General features: G+C 38.2%; 1 protein-coding gene and 1 long non-coding RNA gene across 23 annotated transcripts in view; one reads left to right on the plus strand and one right to left on the minus strand.

Moving 5' to 3' along the window:
- LOC107051752 overlaps positions 1-21,747 on the plus strand; it is a 48,665-nt gene that overhangs the window by 20,589 nt on the left and 6,329 nt on the right. Inside the window, exons 4-6 of one of the 2 annotated variants that reach the window (XR_005859473.2) lie at positions 5,580-5,654; positions 16,828-20,946; positions 21,160-21,383. This is a non-coding gene — a long non-coding RNA (uncharacterized LOC107051752). The remainder of the gene's footprint in view (positions 1-5,579; positions 5,655-16,827; positions 20,947-21,159; positions 21,384-21,747) is intronic. The other variant, XR_005859472.2, reaches the window with a different exon arrangement.
- TENM3 (teneurin transmembrane protein 3) overlaps positions 101-21,747 on the minus strand; it is a 1,287,844-nt gene continuing 1,266,197 nt past the window's right edge. For 20 of the 21 annotated variants that reach the window (XM_046940097.1, XM_046940098.1, XM_046940100.1 and 17 more), the window contains 6 exons: positions 18,672-18,847; positions 17,837-18,072; positions 12,733-13,029; positions 9,902-11,513; positions 7,056-7,186; positions 101-3,724 (listed from right to left, as the gene is read on the minus strand). In XM_046940097.1, the coding sequence (XP_046796053.1) occupies positions 2,969-3,724; positions 7,056-7,186; positions 9,902-11,513; positions 12,733-13,029; positions 17,837-18,072; positions 18,672-18,847 (3,208 nt within the window). In that variant the 3' untranslated portion in view covers positions 101-2,968. The remainder of the gene's footprint in view (positions 3,725-7,055; positions 7,187-9,901; positions 11,514-12,732; positions 13,030-17,836; positions 18,073-18,671; positions 18,848-21,747) is intronic. The other variant, NM_001198537.4, reaches the window with a different exon arrangement.

Consider the following 21,747-nt stretch of genomic DNA (forward strand, 5'->3'; position numbering starts at 1 on the left):
ATCAGTTTGCTTCTTCCGATAGAACCAGGAAAGCAATAGCACAGCTGTAATACCTGACATACAGATTTGAAAGACAAATATAAACACACACACACACACACACATTGGGTTGGCTTTTATTGGAAAGCCTAGATGCAATCTATAGTTATCAATTTGTGGAAAATTCAGGACACATATAAAGTTAAGAAGGCAAATTAAAAGAACAATACAAATCAGATGAAATATACATCTCAAAATATCAGGATAGCATTTTGACTGGCATTGCCTAAAATACTTAATCTCCTTTCTTTTTTTCTTCTTTTTTTTTTTCTTTGTAATATGCTTCTTTTAACCATACATATTTTAACTTTAAAAAGATCTTTCTTTTGTTTATATATTCCCCAAGGTCACTATTTCCTGCAGGAGCATGTCCAGATCACAAGTCTTTTTTAGCAAGAAATAGGCTCGTTATACCTACTAACGAGGTCACTAATTGGCTTGATTTGGCTTTATTTAAAATGATCACCAGCAGATACTATAATTTGTTGTTTATTGGTGCCAGAACAAAGGAGAAGGAACTGGTACGCGTCAAGTAGAAGATATATTTCATTGTTGATACGTTATACACGCTTTTCATATTCAAACAGAACAGAAACATTTGACATAATTTAGAATATGAGCCTATTTCAACAGAGAGCACTTACAGCATGCTAAATACAGTGCTGTGGAAGAGCCACCCAACAGAACTGCAAACACCTAGCATTTTACATCTTAAATAATACGTAGATCACACACCTCTGGGGTCTGGCATATCGTCCTCTCTAAATTTAGGGCCCTCAAGGCTTCAAGGGTAAAAATACTAACAACTATTCTGTGCTTTCATTCTAATAGATGATTAGCATTCATTATATGTGTAATTAGTTCTGTATGCTCTACCAAATACACACGTACAGTAACAGCACTGATACTGTAGATTCGGTAGCAACTTGGCTGGCAGAAATTCAAATCTGTTAATCAATCCTAATGTGCAATTTAGAGTATGTAATACCATAGACTCTCAGAATACAAAGCAGTTAGAAAACTATTTTTATTACATCCACTTGAACCATTCATAGTTAAGACACGTTCACTTACTATGTTTTGTCATTATAATACATGGATAGAAAGAACTGTGTATATTTCAATGAACATCAAAAAAACCCCAATTTTGTCTCATCTTAAAAATATTTGTTTTTGTGGCTGAATTTAGTGCTCGTGAGAGTAAAGCTCAGAGAATGGTTTCAGCCAAGATGTAGAACAGATGCCATAGATGCCCCTGCAGGCTTCCTATAAGGAACCAGCTGCATGCTTCAGTTATGTCTTACAGCAAATATGCTGGGCCTTGGAGCAGAGCATGCCATATCTGTGCAGTGGTGTTGAGATGCAGACTAGGCACTAGGATTAGACTTTCCTCTCCATCCCCGTGTTCAGTTTTCACAGTAATGGGATGTGATCTGGCAGCTGAAGGCCAGGAGATGAACCTACTGAACAGCCTGCCTGCCTGAAGAGCAATTTAGTAGCATCAGGTCAGAGGTACGCTTCTTCTATCTATCTGGAGTTATAACATCTAAAAGAGCTGTACTATACAGAAGACAAAGTTGACATAACTGGATGAAACTACACCATTTCTTCTTCTTCTTCTACGTACAGTTTGCCAAGCACCTGAGACACTACTCTCTCCATTGTGAAACAAAGCTTCTAAAAAAACAACAGAAAGCCCACTTGGTATGAATAAATGTCCATTTATTACATTAGGGCTGGAAAAAGACAAGGAAAACCCAACCTATTAAAGTCTTCCATCATAATAAACGAGACTTATTTGGTTACTGTGCCTCCTAACAATGATGAAGTGGCACTGGCCTGGGTGACAGGAGAGGTAGGGGAGGGAAGGGAGCTGCAGTTTGATTCAGCCAGCCACTTTGGAGTGTTCCATCCTATCAGCAGAGTGATAGATGCACAGCTTTAAACCTAATACAAAAATATTAACACTTTTGGACATTAGTAATCACTGTTATATCTCTACAATATAATACTTTATACTGTACAGCTATAACATAAAAGGTGCAATTCCTTTTTCTTTAAAAAAATCACACACAGCACATGTTTTTATCATTTTATTTTTAAGTATAAACTTTTTTAAACACTTTACATAAATTAACTCCTCTGAGACTAATATTTGATGTACAGTAAATTGTAATTCATATAAAAATCCATAAACAACTTGTCTCACATAATTTACAAAAAAATCAGGGTTTCCTTTGCTTATCTGTAACAAGGATTCTACTTGCCGTTTTATTCCCCCCAAGGCAAAGCACGTTAGCATTGTAAAATCCATTATTAAATTCCCATGGTAGCGTAAGTCACTTGTGCCAATGTCCTTTTAGAAAGCAGCACAGTTTAAAGCAGTTGGGTTGTCTATAAACAGTAATTTTTGTCCCACATTTTAAAATTAACAGATATATACCACATCCTATGCAGTGATAAAGAGAAAAAGAGAGAGAAAGAGAGAGACTACTTCTCGTAAGCAAAGGTCAACAATTCAGTAATATTTGGAAACACTGTACGGGTCTGTATCTTAATTAAATACAGTGCCTCAGAGCAACAGACAGACTGTTGCAAAATCTTTAGGCCTTTTTTTCTTCTTTTCTTAATTTTTTATTTAATACTTTTCAGTCCAACTTGAGTGCAGCGATATGCATATGTAAACATATTCTTTAAAGCAGATCACCTTTAAGGTCATTGAGAAAAAAAAAAAAGTTTTGTCATTAGCAGTATCATTCTTCTGGAAGGCGCTCTTTTCGTTACAGAGTCCGTTCAGATTGTGCTACAGAAAAAATCTGAGCAAAGATGTAAGCTTAGGCTCAAGTAGTAATGCAGCAAAACAGTTTGGTCTCCTTTTTAGAAGACACTGGTACACAGTCTCTTTGGCAGCCTGAGCTAAGCCAGTGTGTTACCTCTTTCCTATCTCACTTTGTCTGAGGAACTGTATGTTGTTGGCGCTGTCTGCTAATTCTGGATATTGCTCCACAGAGAGTACATAGTACCCATCATATCCTTGTACCTTCCCAGCACTTAGCAACTGCCTCTTTTCTCCTTCTGTCCACAGCCTGGCACCTTCCTCTCCATCCCTTACTCTCTGTTGTTCCCTGGCCCAGGCACTGGAAAGAGCTCTTTGCCTGGCTTGCTCCAGTATTCGGGCTTTTTCCTCATCAAGCGTCATGCCGTATCGGACATGAAGCGCTAACGCACCATACTGCATTTCAACATCGGCAAACCTGCGAGTCCTGCCGTTCACCACGGTAGTGGACTGGGACACGGTGACATTGATGCCGTTCTCCAGGGCCTTCCGCCCACTGGTCAGCCGCAGTGTCCCAAGGTCACTCTCAGGGGAGGTGGTCTTGATAAAATAGTGCGTGTCTTTTCCCTCAACGGTGAAATGCAAGTTTTCTAGGTAGTAGGCGTTGTTCAGAACAGCTGCCACTTTGATGCAGTCCTCATTTGCAATGTTAAGCACGTTTGTCTGCACTTTCCCTTGATTGACAGCGAGCATCACCCCTTTCCCGATCAGAGACTTCACGGTGGCAAACCACAGCCATGACTTCTCTCCGCTGGATTTCCGTCTGCTGACCTGCACTTCTGCCATCTTTCCCAGGGAAAGGAAAGCCTTTGCTTGTCTCGCCACTTGTTGTTGCACTCCAGAAATTGGCTGTAAACAAGAACAGACAGAAGTTTTACCAACCATCTGTAGCCCTCTAGATGCCAAGTGGGCAGGCTTTCTTGGTGCACTGCCCATGGACGACAACAGGATATGCTGCCACTGACAGTGCCAAGGAGCTAATTAAATCTACATACTGCTTGTTCTACTGAGCTACAAGACTATTTGGTTTGATAATGTTCTGTGTCTTTTTCTCCTTGTCTCCCTGCGTACCCGCACGTGCACAAAAATGCTGTTTATGTCAGAGGCTACTCGGAGGGGCTACACGTAAATTTTGCAATGCTAATACTTAATACAGGAAAGAACTGTCTTTCTTTCTGTAGTGTTATCTCATCCTTTGAGCTTGTTCAACTATGATTTCCGTCTACCACAGTTTCATCTAAATCGAGGGAATCTTTGCGGGCCATGAAGCTGTGATTTAGAACAAGAACAAGCCTTTCTTTGTGCCCAGTCAGGAGGTAGACAGAGTCTCTGAGGTAGCTGCAGTCTAAGACCAAACTGCAGGGAGGCTCTCACAACCCCTGAAGCTGCTAAAGGAAGGGGGCAATCAAACCATGAGGATAGTCTTTATGGTAAGAGAAAAGGAGGTAAATAGTGCAGAGCGGAGGGGTGGAATATTAGGGACTGATGCCCTTTCTTGCAAATATTTGAAGAAACTGATAAAAGGTTACGTGTGAAAAAAGCTGCAGCCACTTCAGCTGTATGAGCATCCATTTAACTTCAAGCATCAGCATGCTGGCTGAGGCCTAAAACAGACAAGCAGTCTCTCCAGAGGACATTAGAGGGGCATAATCCTGAATACAGCAGAGTACTTCGTTGGTAAAGGGAGCAGTGAGTGAAAGTAACTAACAAGCAAATCACTCAGTATTTCATGTGGTATTTTACCACCTCTAAGGTGTTCTTGTTGAACAGGTATGTGTGTCTTAGAGGGGAAGGAATTACAGTTGTAATTGTGAGGGGAAAAAGTACTCAGTGTGAAAGATTGGATAGGAAAATATGTTAAAAACAGTTTCACTATTAAGAGCTATGTGTAGGCCAGTATGCTAGGTGCATTCTTGGTAAGGTGAGAGAAGACAGCTAGAGACTAGGAGCTGTCAGCAGAACTGCTACAGTTAGCCAGAACAGCTAGAAGAGCAGGAGCAGCCAGCAGGAACAGCAGGGTAGCTCACATTATGGGGTCAGCTGTGGTTGGGATGAGAACTTACAACTGCAGAATAGGCATATCCTATCTGTGTAACTCTGGGACTTAACAATGACAAGCTGTGAATGAGTTAGTACTGACGGAGGAGGAGAGTAGACAGCTGCCCTAGCAGTTGTCTCAGCAGGAAACAGAGAGAAAGATTTAAATAGCTTTGGCTACACTTCTGAAACTGAGTAGTTAGCTTCTGTAGATTATCCAGCTTATCTTCCAATTGACCCCTTTTCCTTCCAGTAAAATACTGTTTAAAACCACTTGATTCTCGACTGACAAATGAGGCAAGTGCCTGGTCACTCTTCCTAAATTTCTAGACCTAACAGGAGTCGTTAACACAGACATCAGCAACCATAATTCTCCCTTGCTGTTCATCAAAGCCTGGCAAAAGGTTTGCAAAGACTTCTCTAGGTTGTCATGAGGGCAGGTTTCTGGAGGGGACGATTCCTGAGGGAATTCAAATTTATTTGGACTCTCAAGTCTCCTCGAATGTGGCAGACTCTTGTCTGCACTTGCTAACAAGCGTGGATTTCAGCTGTCTAAATCCCACATAAAAGCTATTGAGTACAAAATGTGTTTTAGCCAGCACACTCATCAGTGAGAGTGGCAAGATGCTACAGCAACTTAATGGCAAAGATTCCTTATTTTTCACAGGTATCTTCAGGGCTCTGAATGAAAATCTCATAGATGGGTAAAGCTCACTTCCTGCAGAATGTTTCAAAATACTAAGTAAGTATTTTGCATCTTTACTTCTGGCTCCTGGTTGTATTTGCTTATTCAATTGTGAGTACCGTAGTTACAGCTTCTTCCTACGTGAGAATTTTGCATCTTTGTTTTTGTCCCACCTCTCTCCCTCTCCTCTGTCATGCTGCATGTCTCTGGTACTCAGGTGCCTCCCTGGTACTCCTGCCCTGAAGGAAGCTTTCCGACAGCTAGCTGTCTGCTCTCATCTTCTTGACCAGACTGATTCTCTTCCTGGTGCGCTTTTTCTAGTGGTACCGGATAGTCTCATTCTTCCAGCCTCTGAGATCTAAGTAAACAACTTCTAATAGTTCTTCACAGCAATGCCAGATGACAGCCACCTTGCCCAGAATACTTGCAATGCTTTCTTTACTGCTTTTGTTTTAATGGAAGACATTATTCTCATACTGTGCTCAAAGGTCCTTCTCTGCTACTCAGCTCCTGGCTATTAAACTATATAGCTGATGGGTGATTTTGTGCGTGCGGAATTTCCTTCCATATGTTCCCTTCTGCTGGGCCACACTTCTGAATGATTTTTGGTCTAAATTCATTTGCAGGGTTATTCAAGATTGTATCATCTTTTAATCTTGAAAAAAGGGAATAGTTTTTGACTGCTCATGATCAGATTACCCATTTTAATGTCTCAGCACTTCCTTCTTAACTGAGAACTGTAGGATTTAGGAGGGCGTATGTCTCTGATCTTTGAATAAACTTGATTTGTAAACATCATTTTCTTTAATAGAGGATTTGAAAATTAACTTTTACTGTTATTCCTTTTATCATTTAAAATTCTAAGAGGTTTTCAGGCTTGAAGGTCTCTCTTTTATTTTTTTTCTTCCCAAAAGAACTTCATAAGCACTTGGAGTTTTGGTTTTATGTAATATAATAGGTTTTACCTCAGGTAATTTCATTTTCAATATTTTATCTTTACTTATAAAGCGTAGTTAATATTAAAGAGAAGTAAAACTGTAGTGGTGCCTGGTATGCATAATTTATATCACCTGTTCTTCTGTTTATTTCACAGTCTATTTTTTGCTGCGCTGTTCAGTTTTTGCCTTTGGGCAGAGTGTTAGTACAAATCTAATCTCTGTAGTTTCTGTTAGGAAACTTAGATATCTTCAAAGGTTCTTAAACTCCTTTTCATTGATTATTGTCCTTCTATATTTTTACTGTTGCTGAAAGCAAACAAAAGCTTACTTAAAATTTGTACATAGCAAGTCTGTAATTTTTAAAATTCTTTTGAAAATAAATAGATAAAAATAGATATTTGAAAAGTGCAATTCAGATTAAATTATGAAATAGCCTCATCAGGATTATCCATTCCTCTTAATCTGAATAGAAGAGAATATTCTATCTTCTTTCATTTGTACACTTAGCTTTGATTCTTACAGGTATATCTTCCCATTGCTGGCTCTTCACAAGTTCATAAGAAGGTTCTGTTAAATCAAATTTTGGAACAGGAAAACCAGGGATGGCATTGTGCAGGTGGAATCCAAATGTTACCAGCCAGCTGTTAACATCTGAAAGAGAATTATTTGAAAAAAAAAAAGAAAAAGAAAAATATATTTAATATTTTGTAATTAATTTTTACCATTTGTACATGGAACAGCTTTTGACATAGTGGATCTCCTTCTGGAGCATGAAAATGATACAACTGTCTTTGTTTTGGTATGTATGGATTTAGACATGCTACAGCTAAAATAGCAAGCCTATGTAGAAAACCTGAAGTTCTGAACTGGCATGAAAACTTCTACTCTTCGTTGTAGGCTCTTCTGAAGGGAGTTACAGGTTTCAGCAATTTTAAAGGCCCCAGTGATTTCTAGAACTTCCAGAAATACAGAACCACAACATGGGTGAGATTTCCTTCCAATACAACCTAAACTAACTGGGAGTTAGGCTGAACACACTCTCTGTTGTATCTTCATCAACAACACATTAAAACAAAGCAAAAAAAGAAAAAGTATTGCAGAAAACATCCAGCCCTTTTGTTAGACATTTGTTATTTTAATGTCTTCAAACTGTATCTGAAATAACACCTGTGCAGTCGATTACCTTTACAATGACTTGGCAGACAATTTATGTTGATTCAAGAGAAATCTCCCTTTTCTCAGGATGAAGCTGGATTGATGAAATTAAAAACTAACTAAATGTATTACAGTTGTGTCAGTAAGTGGACATGACACTAAGTTAGCATTAGATAACATTATTTATGGTACACTGTGCATTTTATTAAAAATAAATAAAATAGGGATACCAGCAATTAAGTAATTAGCAATGGTTGGACAAGAATGGGTGCTCTGCCTCTCTAGTTTCTGTCTTTCTACCCTATCTTACACAAATACTAAACTTATCAGAAGTTGGCAGAGTGCTCCTTATCAAGTCTGCTGGCTTTCACTTAAGACAAACCTACACAAGTCAGACAAGAAACAGAATTTTTCAAATTCTTAAAACAGTAAAAAAAAAATTACTTAAATATAATTTATAGACTTTCCAGATAGATAAATGATAAGCCTCACTCTAAAAATGCCAGCCAGCCAAATTAGTTACTTTAATAATAACCTTGGGTAAGCAGCATGTATTCCCTACATCAAAAATGTCAAGAGAACTAAAACTCTATTTTGAGGGCAGTTCTTGAATCACGTGCATCTTTTCCAGTGCTGTAAAGAATTTGACTGCAGTTGTATCCCCTACAGCACATGCTGCTAGAAGAAGCCAGATTCAAAGGCCTATCATCATCTTTGCTCCCAGGCAGCCTGTTAGCTACCCTGTTAATAGCTGCTGTTTTTAAATTAATGTAAACCCCCCCCCGATTCCCAGTATGCTTCTCTGAGTGGTAGTTTCATGTTTCATAAGGGGAGCTGAGACCATCCTGTAGTCTGGCTGGCCCTGTCTGAAAAATATTTTAGATTGTTTACATCTATTCAAATACAGAAAATAATATATATCTGATTGAGCCATGCATTTTTCAGAACCTTCTGGTGATGTGCGCTATTTTTTCTATGTAGATTAATGGAAAATACTACTCGTCACTAACTCTAGATGCACAAAAAGCATATGGATTCCCTAAAAAATCAATTACACAAGTGGCACATCAGCAGCTTTCTATTGCCAAAAGAGAAATTTGTACTAATTTTTCAATATTCACCCTCCCTGTCCTGGCTGTTTACTCATTATTTTGTGCTGGCCCTGGACCTTGTTGGACTTCTGCTTCTTAGCCGGTTTACGACAGTATTCTTGGAAAAGCCCATTCTAACAAATACCAACCAGTAAACTTTCAGTGAGTACCTTCTGCCATCTTAATGGGTTAAACTGGCTGCAGAAAGACTCCTCCTGCCCTTGCTATCTTACATTCTCATTCCCTTGTCTTTTTTTTGTTCATAAATACACAGTTTTTACTGCTCTGTAGCCCAGATATATATATCGGACTAATTCAAATGGAAGGAGATTGTCATGACTGGTCTTGAGGGTTTCTCCCTCTTCTACTTGCTGAAGAAATCTACGTATTTTCATTGTAAGAGCACTTGGCAATGTGTTACAATACTGGAAGGACAACCTAGATCTCTGCTTTCCTCTTCCAGTACACTGAGATCTCTGAGCCATTCAGAGTTATATTGTCCACCCAGTGGACAAGGAGGAGATATTTTCCACTGGTACTCTGAAATGTACTTCGGAAAACTCAACCTATCTATATACTGAGATGCTCTAAATGATCTTTTTGGGTAAAGTCTAATATTATAGAATCATATGGATTGGTAGGGCACAAGTACATCTCCTACTACAATTACCTAAGTGGAAAAGCTAATGACGTTGTGGACCTCCATCTCTCTTTGGTACCTAGATGTATGTCTAAAGGCATATGAGATATTTTCAAGATTGCTATTTCACCATTCCTTATGAGCATGTTTGCAGTCGTTAATCTCAATGTCAAGAGCTTAATGCTTCCTCAAAAGTAACTCTTCCAATTATAATATGACTAGGCACTTCACTAGAATTGTGAATTCCAGTCTGAATTGGATCTGCATAGATCCAGAACATGAAACAAGCCAAAATCACTTGGTTGATCTAGACCGAAATTTCAAGTGCTTTTCTGAATCATTATTTTCCCTGAGAGTTTCCTGATTAACCTTTCTCAGACAATGTCTGCATCCCAGACTGACAGATTCCAGAGTATAAGAATGCAGAGTGAGACATTTTTGAGCAAGGGGTATAAAATCTTGCATGAAGTAACCTATTACCTGTGATGTAATCCTTCACATCATGTATTTTACTGGCTGGGTTGTTATTTCTAAACATGTACAAATTGAAAGGAGCTGGATCCTTCCCAATTCTCTTCCAGACTTCAATATCAGGTGTTGTCCACCGGCCTGCCATTATGTCATAATCTCTTTCTCCAAAGTGGACTAGCTTGGTCAGTGGGTCATATAAACCACCGTGGAATCCTATTACCAGCTGGAAATCAAGGTTAGAGTCAAAGTAGATCTCTCCATAAGCAGTGTATTGAATTTGTTTAAGCATGAGACCGTTGCTACTAAAAACAGCCAGTGGTGTTCCAGTATTGTCAGATGCAATGTAAAACTCATCTCCACTGCTAATCTCCATGGCAAAAAGGTGTCCCTGCAGGTCATAGTAAAGGGATGTGATTTCAGAACTTGAGTGGTTGTATACATGAGTTATCCTGGTTGGGTAAGTAAGGTCTGCGTAAAAGAACTGGAGGTGCTGTCCGAGGCTGGTTTTACTGGAAACTCGTCGTCCAAGGCCATCATAACGATAAATCACTGTCCATCCACTGCCTTTGCTATAAACTCGAGTGAGGAGGCCTTTTGAACTGTATTCAAAGATTTCAGTACCCCTCTGGCGCAGAAACCCATCTTCGTCTAATCGATACTGCACATCACCTAGTCGGGTTATTCTGTCTCTCAGGTCATAGCGAAGTGGCGTCAAACGGGCACTGCTGCTGGGGTTGAGCAAATGGAGGTTGCCATTCAAGTCATAATTGTATCGCCACATTATTTTTTCATTCAGGTAAACTGTCTGGAGTTGACCATCTACATCATATTCGTAGGCATATTTTGTGGTGTTGGCAAACGGCCCAATCTTAATTTCTCTTTTTGTCACTCGTCCCATGTTATCATACTGAATTGTAATCCAATACATCAGTGAACGAAAGATTTCATACTGAATTTCCTTGATGCGGCCGTGTGCGTCAAAGTGTTTTGTGTAAGTCATTACAGCTGTAGAAATGATCTGGTTAATATCATAATATATAACTCCAAATTTGCCAAATTGTTCAACCTTACCGGAGATATCATCAAACTGGTAGAGATCAATAGGCAATGGGGTCTCATTGATGACACCTTGCATGCTAGTCACTCTGAAGCTATTGTCATAGCTGTAGTCAAATCGGGCGTTTACCATTCCGTCTTCACTAAAGCGGAAAATCTGTCTGTCAATCAGTGGGCCAATTTGCCTGTATCTAATGGTGCAGATAAAACCATCGCTTTGGAGGTTTACTGTTTTCAGGACTCCTGCTGTCTCATCATAAGTAAAACTAACTCTTGTACTATCATACAAAATTTCTGAGAGCTTGGTCTGCCGTCTGTACTTGAATAATACTCTTCGGCTTGTCCCCAGGAAAGCAGTTTGAAGGAGCTGCCCTTCTTCATTGTAGTCCATTATAACAGAAGCATTACTTTCAGGGGGGTTGTATATATTCCGGTAGTAGCCAATGGAGCGAATAGTCTGCATGGTATGACGAGCAACGCTGGGCATGGTGACAGCAGAAAGCCGATCCAGCAAATCATATTCAAAGATATACTGCCGTTGGCTATGAAGCAGAAGAACCATCGACTGAAAATTAAGAACAGATTTTTACCATGTGACAAATGGTGGAGTACCTCCCCACATTCCCTCGCCATATACAGATACTATTTCTTTGCAAAAATGTGCCATTCCCACTTGGGAAAATTTATCTCCTCTTTAATTGAGTTATCCTTGACCTTACATGTTGTTAACATCTCCCTGCCTAATTTACTTGGATGCTTAATTGTAAGGGGTTCTGTAATTAGTAGTTCGACATTCATAATTTGCTACTTGTTATGACTGTATCACTTTTATCAAGCACTCACAGCTAAACAGCAGATTGTCAATGGATTCAGATAAGTCATGTTTAATATGGGAAGAAGTAAAACTGTCTTAGAGCCATTAACTCATGAGGAGAACAACATATGGGAGATACAATTTCTTCCCTACAATTAGAGATGATTTTGAAGAATTGGAACAGCCTGGGATCCCTGAATACCGTGTTCTCGTTCCCTAAGCGTTTAAGACATAGGCAAAACAATTGTTTGATTATTTACATCAGAAGGAGCCACCTGGGATTGTTCTGACATTTTTCTGATGCGTGGCTATTATGTATCGTAGGTCTTCATTAAATTATGTCTGTAATATCTAGTAAACAATATTTGCCGAGCAACAGATTCAATAGAAATACATTTAAATCCCACAAAGAAATGGATTCTGTTTTCGCACAGCAGGCATGAGATCTCACAAGGGGGATTTTCACAGCTGTTTCTAGAGGAAGAACTTATCATTCAGATATCGTTATATGTAAGGAAGATCCCTGATTTTTGCCTGTTGTTTTTTTCTATGCTACAACAAAGAGCAAGTGTAAGCTGACAGCTTTAACTATCTAGAAACAAGAGCTTTTCTTGGTAGTGGAAAAAAAAAAAAACAACAGTGAAGAATTTACAAATAGATGATTTTCAACTGACTTACGTTGCAGAGATCTGGTTCCTGTACCTTATTTTAATAGTTAAGGTAAAAAATAAATGGAGATGCTACTTGTTAGTCTATGGCCTAAATGATTTAAAAAGTCATCAATTCTTAACAGTCACCTAAAGCAAGGCTGCACATCTATTTTATAAAACATTCCCATAGGAGCCACATGTTGATACTTAGAATAATCAAAATATGCTTCTGCTACATCTTTTTGGATTGCACAGAGCAGTCAGATGCTGTATGATTTCAGCAAAATCAAAGCATTTTTAAAACCTTGAATGTTCTTTACCTTCTCCAAATATGTGTAACTCCAAGTTTTCCCGTCAGCAAACACTCTAGACACAATTCTTCCCTGTCCATCGTACTCTATTTTTTCACTAGTCGTCCCTCGCTGTATGCTGCCTATTTGCCCTGTGGATGAATAGGTAACATTGACAGCCATCAGCTTGCTGCTTGGTAGCCACAGGGTTGGGTGCCCTGACGTGTCATAGGCAATCCTCAGCAGGAATTTACGGTGGTCGTCGTAGATCTTTTCTGTCTTAGTGGTTCGATCAAAGTCAACTGAAAGGAGGTTTCTGCCATTAACCTTTTCAAAAACAAACAAAATGACACAATAAATCACATTGTTCAAACATTTGCTTGCCACCTCTTATTTCCAGGAAATGCTAGCAATTCTTTAAGTGCCATTTCTAGTGACTGACTTGCTGCGTGTATAAATTATTTTAGCAACTTCTTAATATAAATGTGATGCACTACATTAGCATCTATTTTGAAAAGGTCCATTCTGTGAAGAAGTCTGCTGTAATTTGTGTTCTTTCTTGACACTTAGTCAACATTAAGAAAATACTGAAAGATACACACTGAAAGCTTCTGCAATAAACAGTGCCGTTTTGGAGAACAAATTATTTCTTTTGCGAGCAGTCCAAACTTTATCTAGCAAACTTTTAAGTCCTGTTCCCAGCAACTGCTGGTTGAGTTCATAACAATCATACTCTCAGAAAGAACTGAATCCCAATCTCCCACAGCAGGTATTTTTCAAAATAGTAAATACAAAATCAAGATCTTCAAAAGCACATTTAATTTTCAAGTTTTGACAAACAGCTTTTAGAAGACAGACATTCCCCCTTCTAGATCAGATGGAAATTAAACAGTATACTGTCCATTGACACAACGTACTATAAGGCCGAAATGCTCAGTAGAGCATTCTGTCCTTTGCCCAGTTAACTGACCAGTTAAAGCCATACATGACTGGAAGACTGCAGAACCACTGAAAAACACTCATAAATTTGAATCTGAAATAGGTATATTTATGTTGAAAACTGTTTTATCAGTACATGTAAGCTGTGATGGTGGATAGGGAGTTAAATGTAACACTTTCACCTTAGAATCTGTCCCTGCTGCTTCAATATCTTGACTGTTTCATTTCAGTTTCATTGAAGCAGCTCTCATTTTGTGTATGCATGAAATGAAAATGTCTGGTCTTCTTTTCCCACACTGGCATCTTTGCAATTCTCTGCTCATCCTCTCTTAGCTGCCTTTTAGTGTTCTCTAACAGACCTCTAGGTTTCTTTGTTCATCTGCAAACCATTTCTATATCTGCTCTGCCCTTTTAAAGTTATTCCAGATAAGGGTGAAACACTGATAACTACGACTTTTTAATGCTGCATCTTGCTAACATACAAGAAGTAGAGGACAAATAGACTTAACTATATGTATTGAGAATTTTTTAAAATTCCTATTCAAGTACTTGATGCATACATATTAAAGAGGTGAAGAAAGATGGCTAAATAACATTTAGCAAAGAAAAAGAAAATAGATACCCTGACCAAAGAAATGGCTGGAGGTTTTTCTCATTTCTCAGGCCTGCACAGTAAAAAATCCATATACCATGGATTTTGGTTCTTTTACCCAGAGGCTGATACATTTCCAAAAGAAGGACCAATATAAATTAGGTTCTTTATTATTAGCATAAAAGGCATTAAAGTGCTGGAGATGGGTTATGGGCAAATATGAAAAAACCTCCTCTGAATATTCAGTTTTGCTTATACCTGTCTGCCTGTTTATCTGTCTTACCTACATTATTGATGATGATGTGCTCATTTTTAGTATGAAATCATTAGCATGACAACCATCTGCACTATTAGTACTTCAGAACAAAAAGCATATTTTCATGCAAAACTAAGAAAAGAACACAAAAAATCTAGTAAGGTGCAGAATTCCTGCTTGTGGATTACATGAACCATCAAATATTATTTAAATGCGCTGTGAAAAATTAATGCTGGAAGAATGATTCTAAAAGTTGTTTAATTTTTTTTTTAATTATCCTTCATGTATTTTTGTTTAAATATTTCAACACTTACATTTGATTATTTGCCTAAATTTGTACTTAAATCCTGACCATCTATCTCTGGTTTTTACTTCTCGGTCTCTCCCCATGCACGCCTGCAGTAATCTCTCCCTCTCCCTGCCCATTTTGTTTCTCTGATTTTTTTCCTCCCTTTCTTTCCCTACCTTATTTTATATTTAATTATGATTTTTAATAATTTTCTTGTCAGCCTCTCAGGCTCAGATGCTGAAGTGAGAAGAGGCACTTCTGATTTCTGAACTGGCAAAGAGAGAAGGCTGGTTTTATGGTTAAGGCAGATGTCCAAGCAATTGCAGATAATTTCTTGGCTAAGCACATCCTTCCGGTGTAAATTACAGCAAAGTACTTAATCTAGCTGTCTCACTGCCTTATCTGCTAAATGGGATAATAACATCCCTTGATTCTCACTTTCCATCTGTCTGGTCTGTGTAAGGACAGAATACAAGAGGAAAGGAAATGCCTCTTTCTATAGCCAGATTCATGCTTCCAAAATCTGCTGACAGAGCTCTTGCATTCAGACTTGAGTGTTTGGTGAAACTGGCTGCGCTTGCATAATCTGGTGATACAAGTGGCAGTTATAATAACAAATAAGTTTTGGTGAAATAGTTTCTTTCGTTGGGCAGTCTGGGACTAGAATAATGTATGTCAGTTGAAGTCCTGCCTTCAACTGAAGCATTTTTTAACAACAGCTCGGCTACCAAAATGCTTCTACAGTAAAACTTAAGAACATTTGCGTTGTGTCTAAGACAAGTGTACTCTAAATATATTTGATAATTCTGGGCTTCATTATGATATAAGGAGTAATTTAGGAATTTTTCAATGAATAAACATTTAATGACACAAAACCAAGTCTCTTGACGCTGCCTTCATACTGTTCTACTCTTTCACTAATTATGGTGTCCACCTGCCCTGCTCTGCTTTAACTCCTGGCTTCATTTCTAGTGCTTCACTGAGAAGTGTGAAATCAGACAGCGATTTCCCCATGTGGACTATGGCTATATTGTTGTGCTTTGCAGGGAGATTTAGGAGATGATTTGAAATCTGGAGACCTCTTCAAGACTTGGTGCTTGTAAATTTTCTGGAGGTAGTGCTAAAACCCTTCCCATGAGCTCTCTGTTAGATGTTACCTGTCCTCTCTATGTACACCTCTTGAGACAGAGCTCATATCAGCTCCTTTATTTAAGACACTTGAGAGTGAAGATCTGTCTGGCCTCAGCACAAATGCCCTAAAAAAGCCCTTCCACGAGGAAGAGTACCAGCACCTCTGCCAAAGATGAACTCCCAGAACAGAGGTACAGGTCAAGTGACAAACTAGCTTACACAACAATACACATGGAACAAACTTGAACAAAAGTTACACTGACAGAGGATTGTTAAGCTTAAGGGATGGGGAAAAAATGGTATATATATATTTTTTAATAGAAGTCTACCAGTAGTGGGTATAATTAATACAAAACAGAAACCCAAGAGAGTACCACAGAGCGTACTCCTCAATGTTATATACTGCATATATATAATGCAGTGGAAGTGACTATATGAATACATTTTCATATTTTCATTCTTTTTTGTTTACATCTGTTTTCTTTGCAGCAAAATGTTACTGAAAATGGAAATGATTCTTTCTGTTCCTGGTTTCTTTTTCTGTTTTCCTACATGCCCCTCTGAGCAACCTTCCTGTAGTATCTTCCTATGTAAATTACTTTGAAAAAATCTTCCCTTTTTTTTTTTAGGTAGATCAATTATTAGCCCATGTTCTCTGCTTGCTCTACTTCTCCCATTTGTATATACGTTTTAAATTACTACTATTTTATGCTAATTTATGATCCCTCCCTTTTAGGTTAGATCTTTCCCACCTCTTTGCTTTCTTCTTTCAACTCTTTCAAATTGGAGTTTCCCATGACATTTCTTTACCCTTAGTATTTGAATGAATTGAGCTTTACTTTTTAGAACTGGACTCATGGAGACTTGTTTCAGTGTCAGAACCAAATATAATCAGTATGGTTATTTTATTTTTCTTAGGCTTCCTTCAAGAATGAATTGGCAGATTCACTCTATCACCTTGCTATGTAATGAAATGACTATGAACCAGAACCATAAGGATGAGTTTCATAAGCATGGATTCCTTTTCTGCTCTTCCCGCTACCATATCTAGGTACAAGTATGTTGCTCTTAAGCAGCAGCTGTTGTATCTAATCATTCTTCCTTCTTGGAGAAAAATCAATTATTCTTGCAGGGCAAGTAGTAGAAATGTAAGATGCATGACAGCATTCTCCCCTTCCCAAAGGAAAATAGAAATTTTTTAAATTTAAAAGTAGCACATTACTATCTTAGAAGTCAAGTGGTTTGAAATTATTTACCTTTATCTGATATACTGCTTAGGCCTTATTTTAAACAATTGAGTTCAGTCTTAATATGTCAGACCTCCAATATATTCTTGAAATGGTTTCCTGGCAACTCTATTTTAAATGCTTAATCTATGTTGTCTTTACCAAATGGCTGTCATAAATCAGTTTGCTTCCTACTTACATTTCACTCACTATATAGGAAGAAGAAATGCCAACAAAATGGTAAAGACATATGTTAGCGGAATATGCCATACACAGTCATGCAGTTGAACTCTCTCTACCAGGAATAAGTATTAGTACAACTTTTATTAAAAATTGAAAAGAAAGAAAACTCTAGGCCCATGCTGGCTTATGGCACAATAATTTAAAACAATTTAAAATCAGGTCTGTGAGTTCAGTGCTGGAAATAAAAAGTAAAGACAAACCTAAAAATCATCTTTTTATCCTTATTCATTTCGAGGCATTGCAGGCTAAAGCCAGTGTAGATTTTACAGAAATAGTAACAAGAAACAGTAATAAGGAAGAAGACACAAAGTAATAAAAGCAACAACTTACAGATCTACAGTAAGCTTACCTATGGTAAATGTTCTGTGGCAGTTGGATGGCAATATCTACAAGAATGTGTTTATCTTTCACTAAGTGAGAATGCAGTAGACACCACCCATGCCTGCTTGCATGCTTACCCTAAGCTTTCGGCCAAATACGTTGACTTTTCCCTGGGCTTGCTCCTTCCGAAATCGCCACTCCACCAGGTTCTGCCCATTCTCCCCTGGCAGAGTCATGTTTCTCTTTGCCACTGTTGGATTGGCAGTGCCAGCCAAGACATGCGGCTCTGTCTGATAGTGAGAATCCAGGCCACTGGCATACAGGATTCTAAGCGAGCCATCATAACCAATCTGGTAGCTGTTTCTTAACTGATCTGAAAATGCAAAAAAAAAAAAAAAGAAAAACAAAAACAAACAAAAAAACAAACAGAAACACACATTACATATGAGAGTTAAGTATTTCTCTGTCCTGCATTCCTTATACATTGTATGCATGTAACATCTTTACCTACTAACACACTGGAAATAAAACCCGAGGGTGAGAGAGATGACAACATCTGTATCACATACACATGTATCACAGGAGAACACAAATGCCTGTGGGACATACGTTCAAATTCACTTAAACACTTAAGAAGAATCCCACCTCTAGTGTATGGCACAAAATGTATTCTCTGCTGCTTCCTTAGACATTTTTGGCCTCATCCTGTGCCTGCTGAGATTACTGACTTCTGCTAGGATGTGGCTGCTGGAATCTCATGTACTATTTTAAAGCCCAAATCTCACTTAAGTTATTTGGTTAGGAAACATTTAATTACACTTTTATTGTACCTCCTTCCTTCTCTGAACAGATCTTTTCATGTATCACCTCCTCCTCCAAACATTAGGCCTCTAAAGCTTCTGATTTGAGCTGCTTGTACTACAAGAAAGCATGTTTCAGGTCAGTATCTGAGAAACCCTTTGTATACAGTACCTTGAACCATGGTGTAGAAAGAATCAATTGATGATAAGTTGGAAGTGATGCTGACATCTTCCTCTCTGCTGGATGATTCGATGTCCACTGTAATGGCCCTTTCCATTTCCCCATGAAGATTAGTGACAACTCCAGTTGGGAACGTAACATTTGTCAGACGGCCCTCACTATCATAGCTTAAAAAAAAACCAAAACTTCTTAAGTGATACATGGCAGGAACAAATTGTTTTCATTTACAAGTAAGATGAATCAAAATACCAGCTACTCAATATCGTTAAGGCATGTTTACTTTTTGTGCACGGCATAGGCATAGCAAAGCCTTCAAGCATGCTTTGAAGTAGTCAAAAGACTTTAACATACAGGAGTCTCAGTAGTGATGGCGAGAGCAAACAGATGGATCCTCAGCTCCACATATTATTCTTTGAAGTGTGACCAGATCCTGCTGCACAACAGACACACCATTTCAAAGGGAGCGTATTACTTAGTGCTAAATTCTGTATCATTCTGTACTCACTCCCTGAGACCAGAATAGATTTTTACTGTTATTGTAGGAATCCTCAGAAGTGTTCATAAAAAGGATATTTTAACAGACTTTTCCTTTGGCCCTTCCTATACACTCATTATGCAGAGCACTTGCCCTCCCATTCCTGAGCACTTAACATCCCTTGTATTATTCAGAGAAAGGATCTTGGGTAATATTTATTCTACTTACTTAAGCTATTTGTATCTGGAAATCACATCTTACGTAACTCGTTAGCTTCCTGTGGATTGTACCTTGAGAATTGTGGCACAAGCCATGCAGGAGATGCTTTTTCTGTCTTCACTGACATTTCTTTAAACTAATAGCTATATAGCCATTTATGTATGAAGAGGTAGATACTATGTCTGTTACTGAAATAGACTTAGGATTTCTAAAACATATCTTTTCCTGTGCTGTGTTTGTTAGCTATCCTCCAGCTATTAATACCACAGATAAGATATGCACAGCTCTGTGTATGCGAAAAACAAGACAAAGGAAGTGATCCCATCAGAAGTACAGAACTATCTGAGATTCAAGTAAGCACTCAGTGTACAATGGCATACTTCCATCAGGTTTTTCAAACACAAGACCAAGAGCATGCTCAAACCCACTGTAGTCTTAGAATACAGAGGTGAGGCATTGTGTAAGCTTCAGGTGACAAAACTGCCTTTGAGATTAGTTCTTCCAGTATGACAGCCTAGATTCATCAGATTAGGTGTTGTACTGAGGCTCCCAGTTCACAAGTATAGTCTCTCTGTATCTGCAACAGAGAGAAACATCTAAAGGGTGATTTGGCCCACCTAAGACCTATTTGCTGTCAGTAGCTGCCCGTCCATACCACAGCTAAGTAGGAAGAAGCTTTAGTCTCTCAAAATCCCTATAACACGACCCTGCAGATCCACAAAGTGTGCTAGAAACTTCATACTTAAAATTATTATCAAAATTGCTCCCTTTGAAAGAGGAACCCCTCAAAAAACAAAAACAACAACAACAAAAAAAAAACACCCAAATTCCAACCATATCACTGAGGCTACAGAAACTCATTTTTAAATTGAGAGAATTAATTCCAAATGGCTTTAACCCACAATACGCTTACTTTCTCTGAACATCATGAGTACTGCACGAATTGCTGTAACTGAAAGGATTAGGTTAAGAAATGGTTTTTTTTTTTCCAGTTTGCTTACTCTATAGATGACAGCTTTTTTGCACACAGTCATTTTCATCCTTTTAACACAGTTGATTTCCTTTGTTTATGAGAGACTTTCACTTAGCAACAGGAAAAAGAAAAGAATGTTTGAAAATCAGAAACCCTTCTGCAAGCCAGGGAAATCAAGTGGGAAAACTTGTTTCTTGAAGTGAAGTATATTTCAAGATAAAAGTTTTTTTTTTTTTTTTTTTTTTTCCCCTATCCCTAATTTTGGCTCTCTTTCACGTACAAGACTTGGCAACCCGAGATACTGCATTTATACAAGAAACTGAAACAAACATACCAACATTCCTTGAGCATAAATTTGACTGCAAGCCCATTAATGACCTTTGGTTCCATAAATTTATTTTCTTTTCATACACAACTTCCCTCTTTAGCTCCCAGGGAAACATACATTCTCCAATTAGCATCCTTTTCTATTTTCCACTTTACAGAGGAATACTTGAAAACAGTACCAAGTTATCTTGTTGGGAACTACTTGCATCTTTTGATTACAGAAGCCAAGTGCTAGTTTTCGTTCTGAACAATGCTTCCTAAAGCCATAAAAGGTAAGATTTCTGTGTGAGAAGTTTTCACCCTTTGAATCACAATATTTGTGAGAACTCATATTTCTGAGTGCAGCACTTGAGTTGGAAAACAATATGCATCAGTAGCTTTCAGTACAGTGTGTGGCTTCACTACAGCATGCGGTGCTGAACATTGCTATTCTTGTTTTATACGTTCCTGCTTCCACGTTAGTTTCTTTTACTTTATGTGTATAGATCCTGAACTGGTCTTCTTTCATAAATACATGAAGCCGTATCACGAGCCTCAGATAAGCAGCTAATATTATTGCAGAGGGGGAGAGTTCAAAGACCAACAAAAATTCATGCTACTCATTCATGTTCTTAAAAACACGACCTGGAAGTGGAAAGAATCTTAACAGTTATGACTGCTTGGTCCAGGCATCCTAGTGCAGGAAAAAAACGTGAATGAGATGTGGAAGGTAAGAACAGAATTTCTCATACTTTTATAGCTAGGAACAGAAAAAAAGGCAATAGGTCTTTTTACAACTTACTATATATTCCACTTTGTGATGGATTGTAATGTGTGTCCTTCATCTTGTTCACAGCGCATTGAATACTAAACTTATTTTTATACTTGATATCTTTTTGCTCACAATGAAAGCCTTATCAATGCTCAACATAGCAACATCACTCATACCTTTGGGCATTCTATGCCATTTTTCTTATTACATCCAAATATCCTTGCGTTCTGCTGCCAAGGTGAATTTATTCATCCAAGTTTGTCAGTTTTAGACCAAGAGATTTCTTTTATCTGTCTAGTGTTCTAATATTGAAATTGCCCTA

This window comes from Gallus gallus, chromosome 4 (genome assembly GCF_016699485.2).
Source record: "Gallus gallus isolate bGalGal1 chromosome 4, bGalGal1.mat.broiler.GRCg7b, whole genome shotgun sequence".
In the NCBI taxonomy this organism is placed as follows: domain Eukaryota; kingdom Metazoa; phylum Chordata; class Aves; order Galliformes; family Phasianidae; genus Gallus; species Gallus gallus.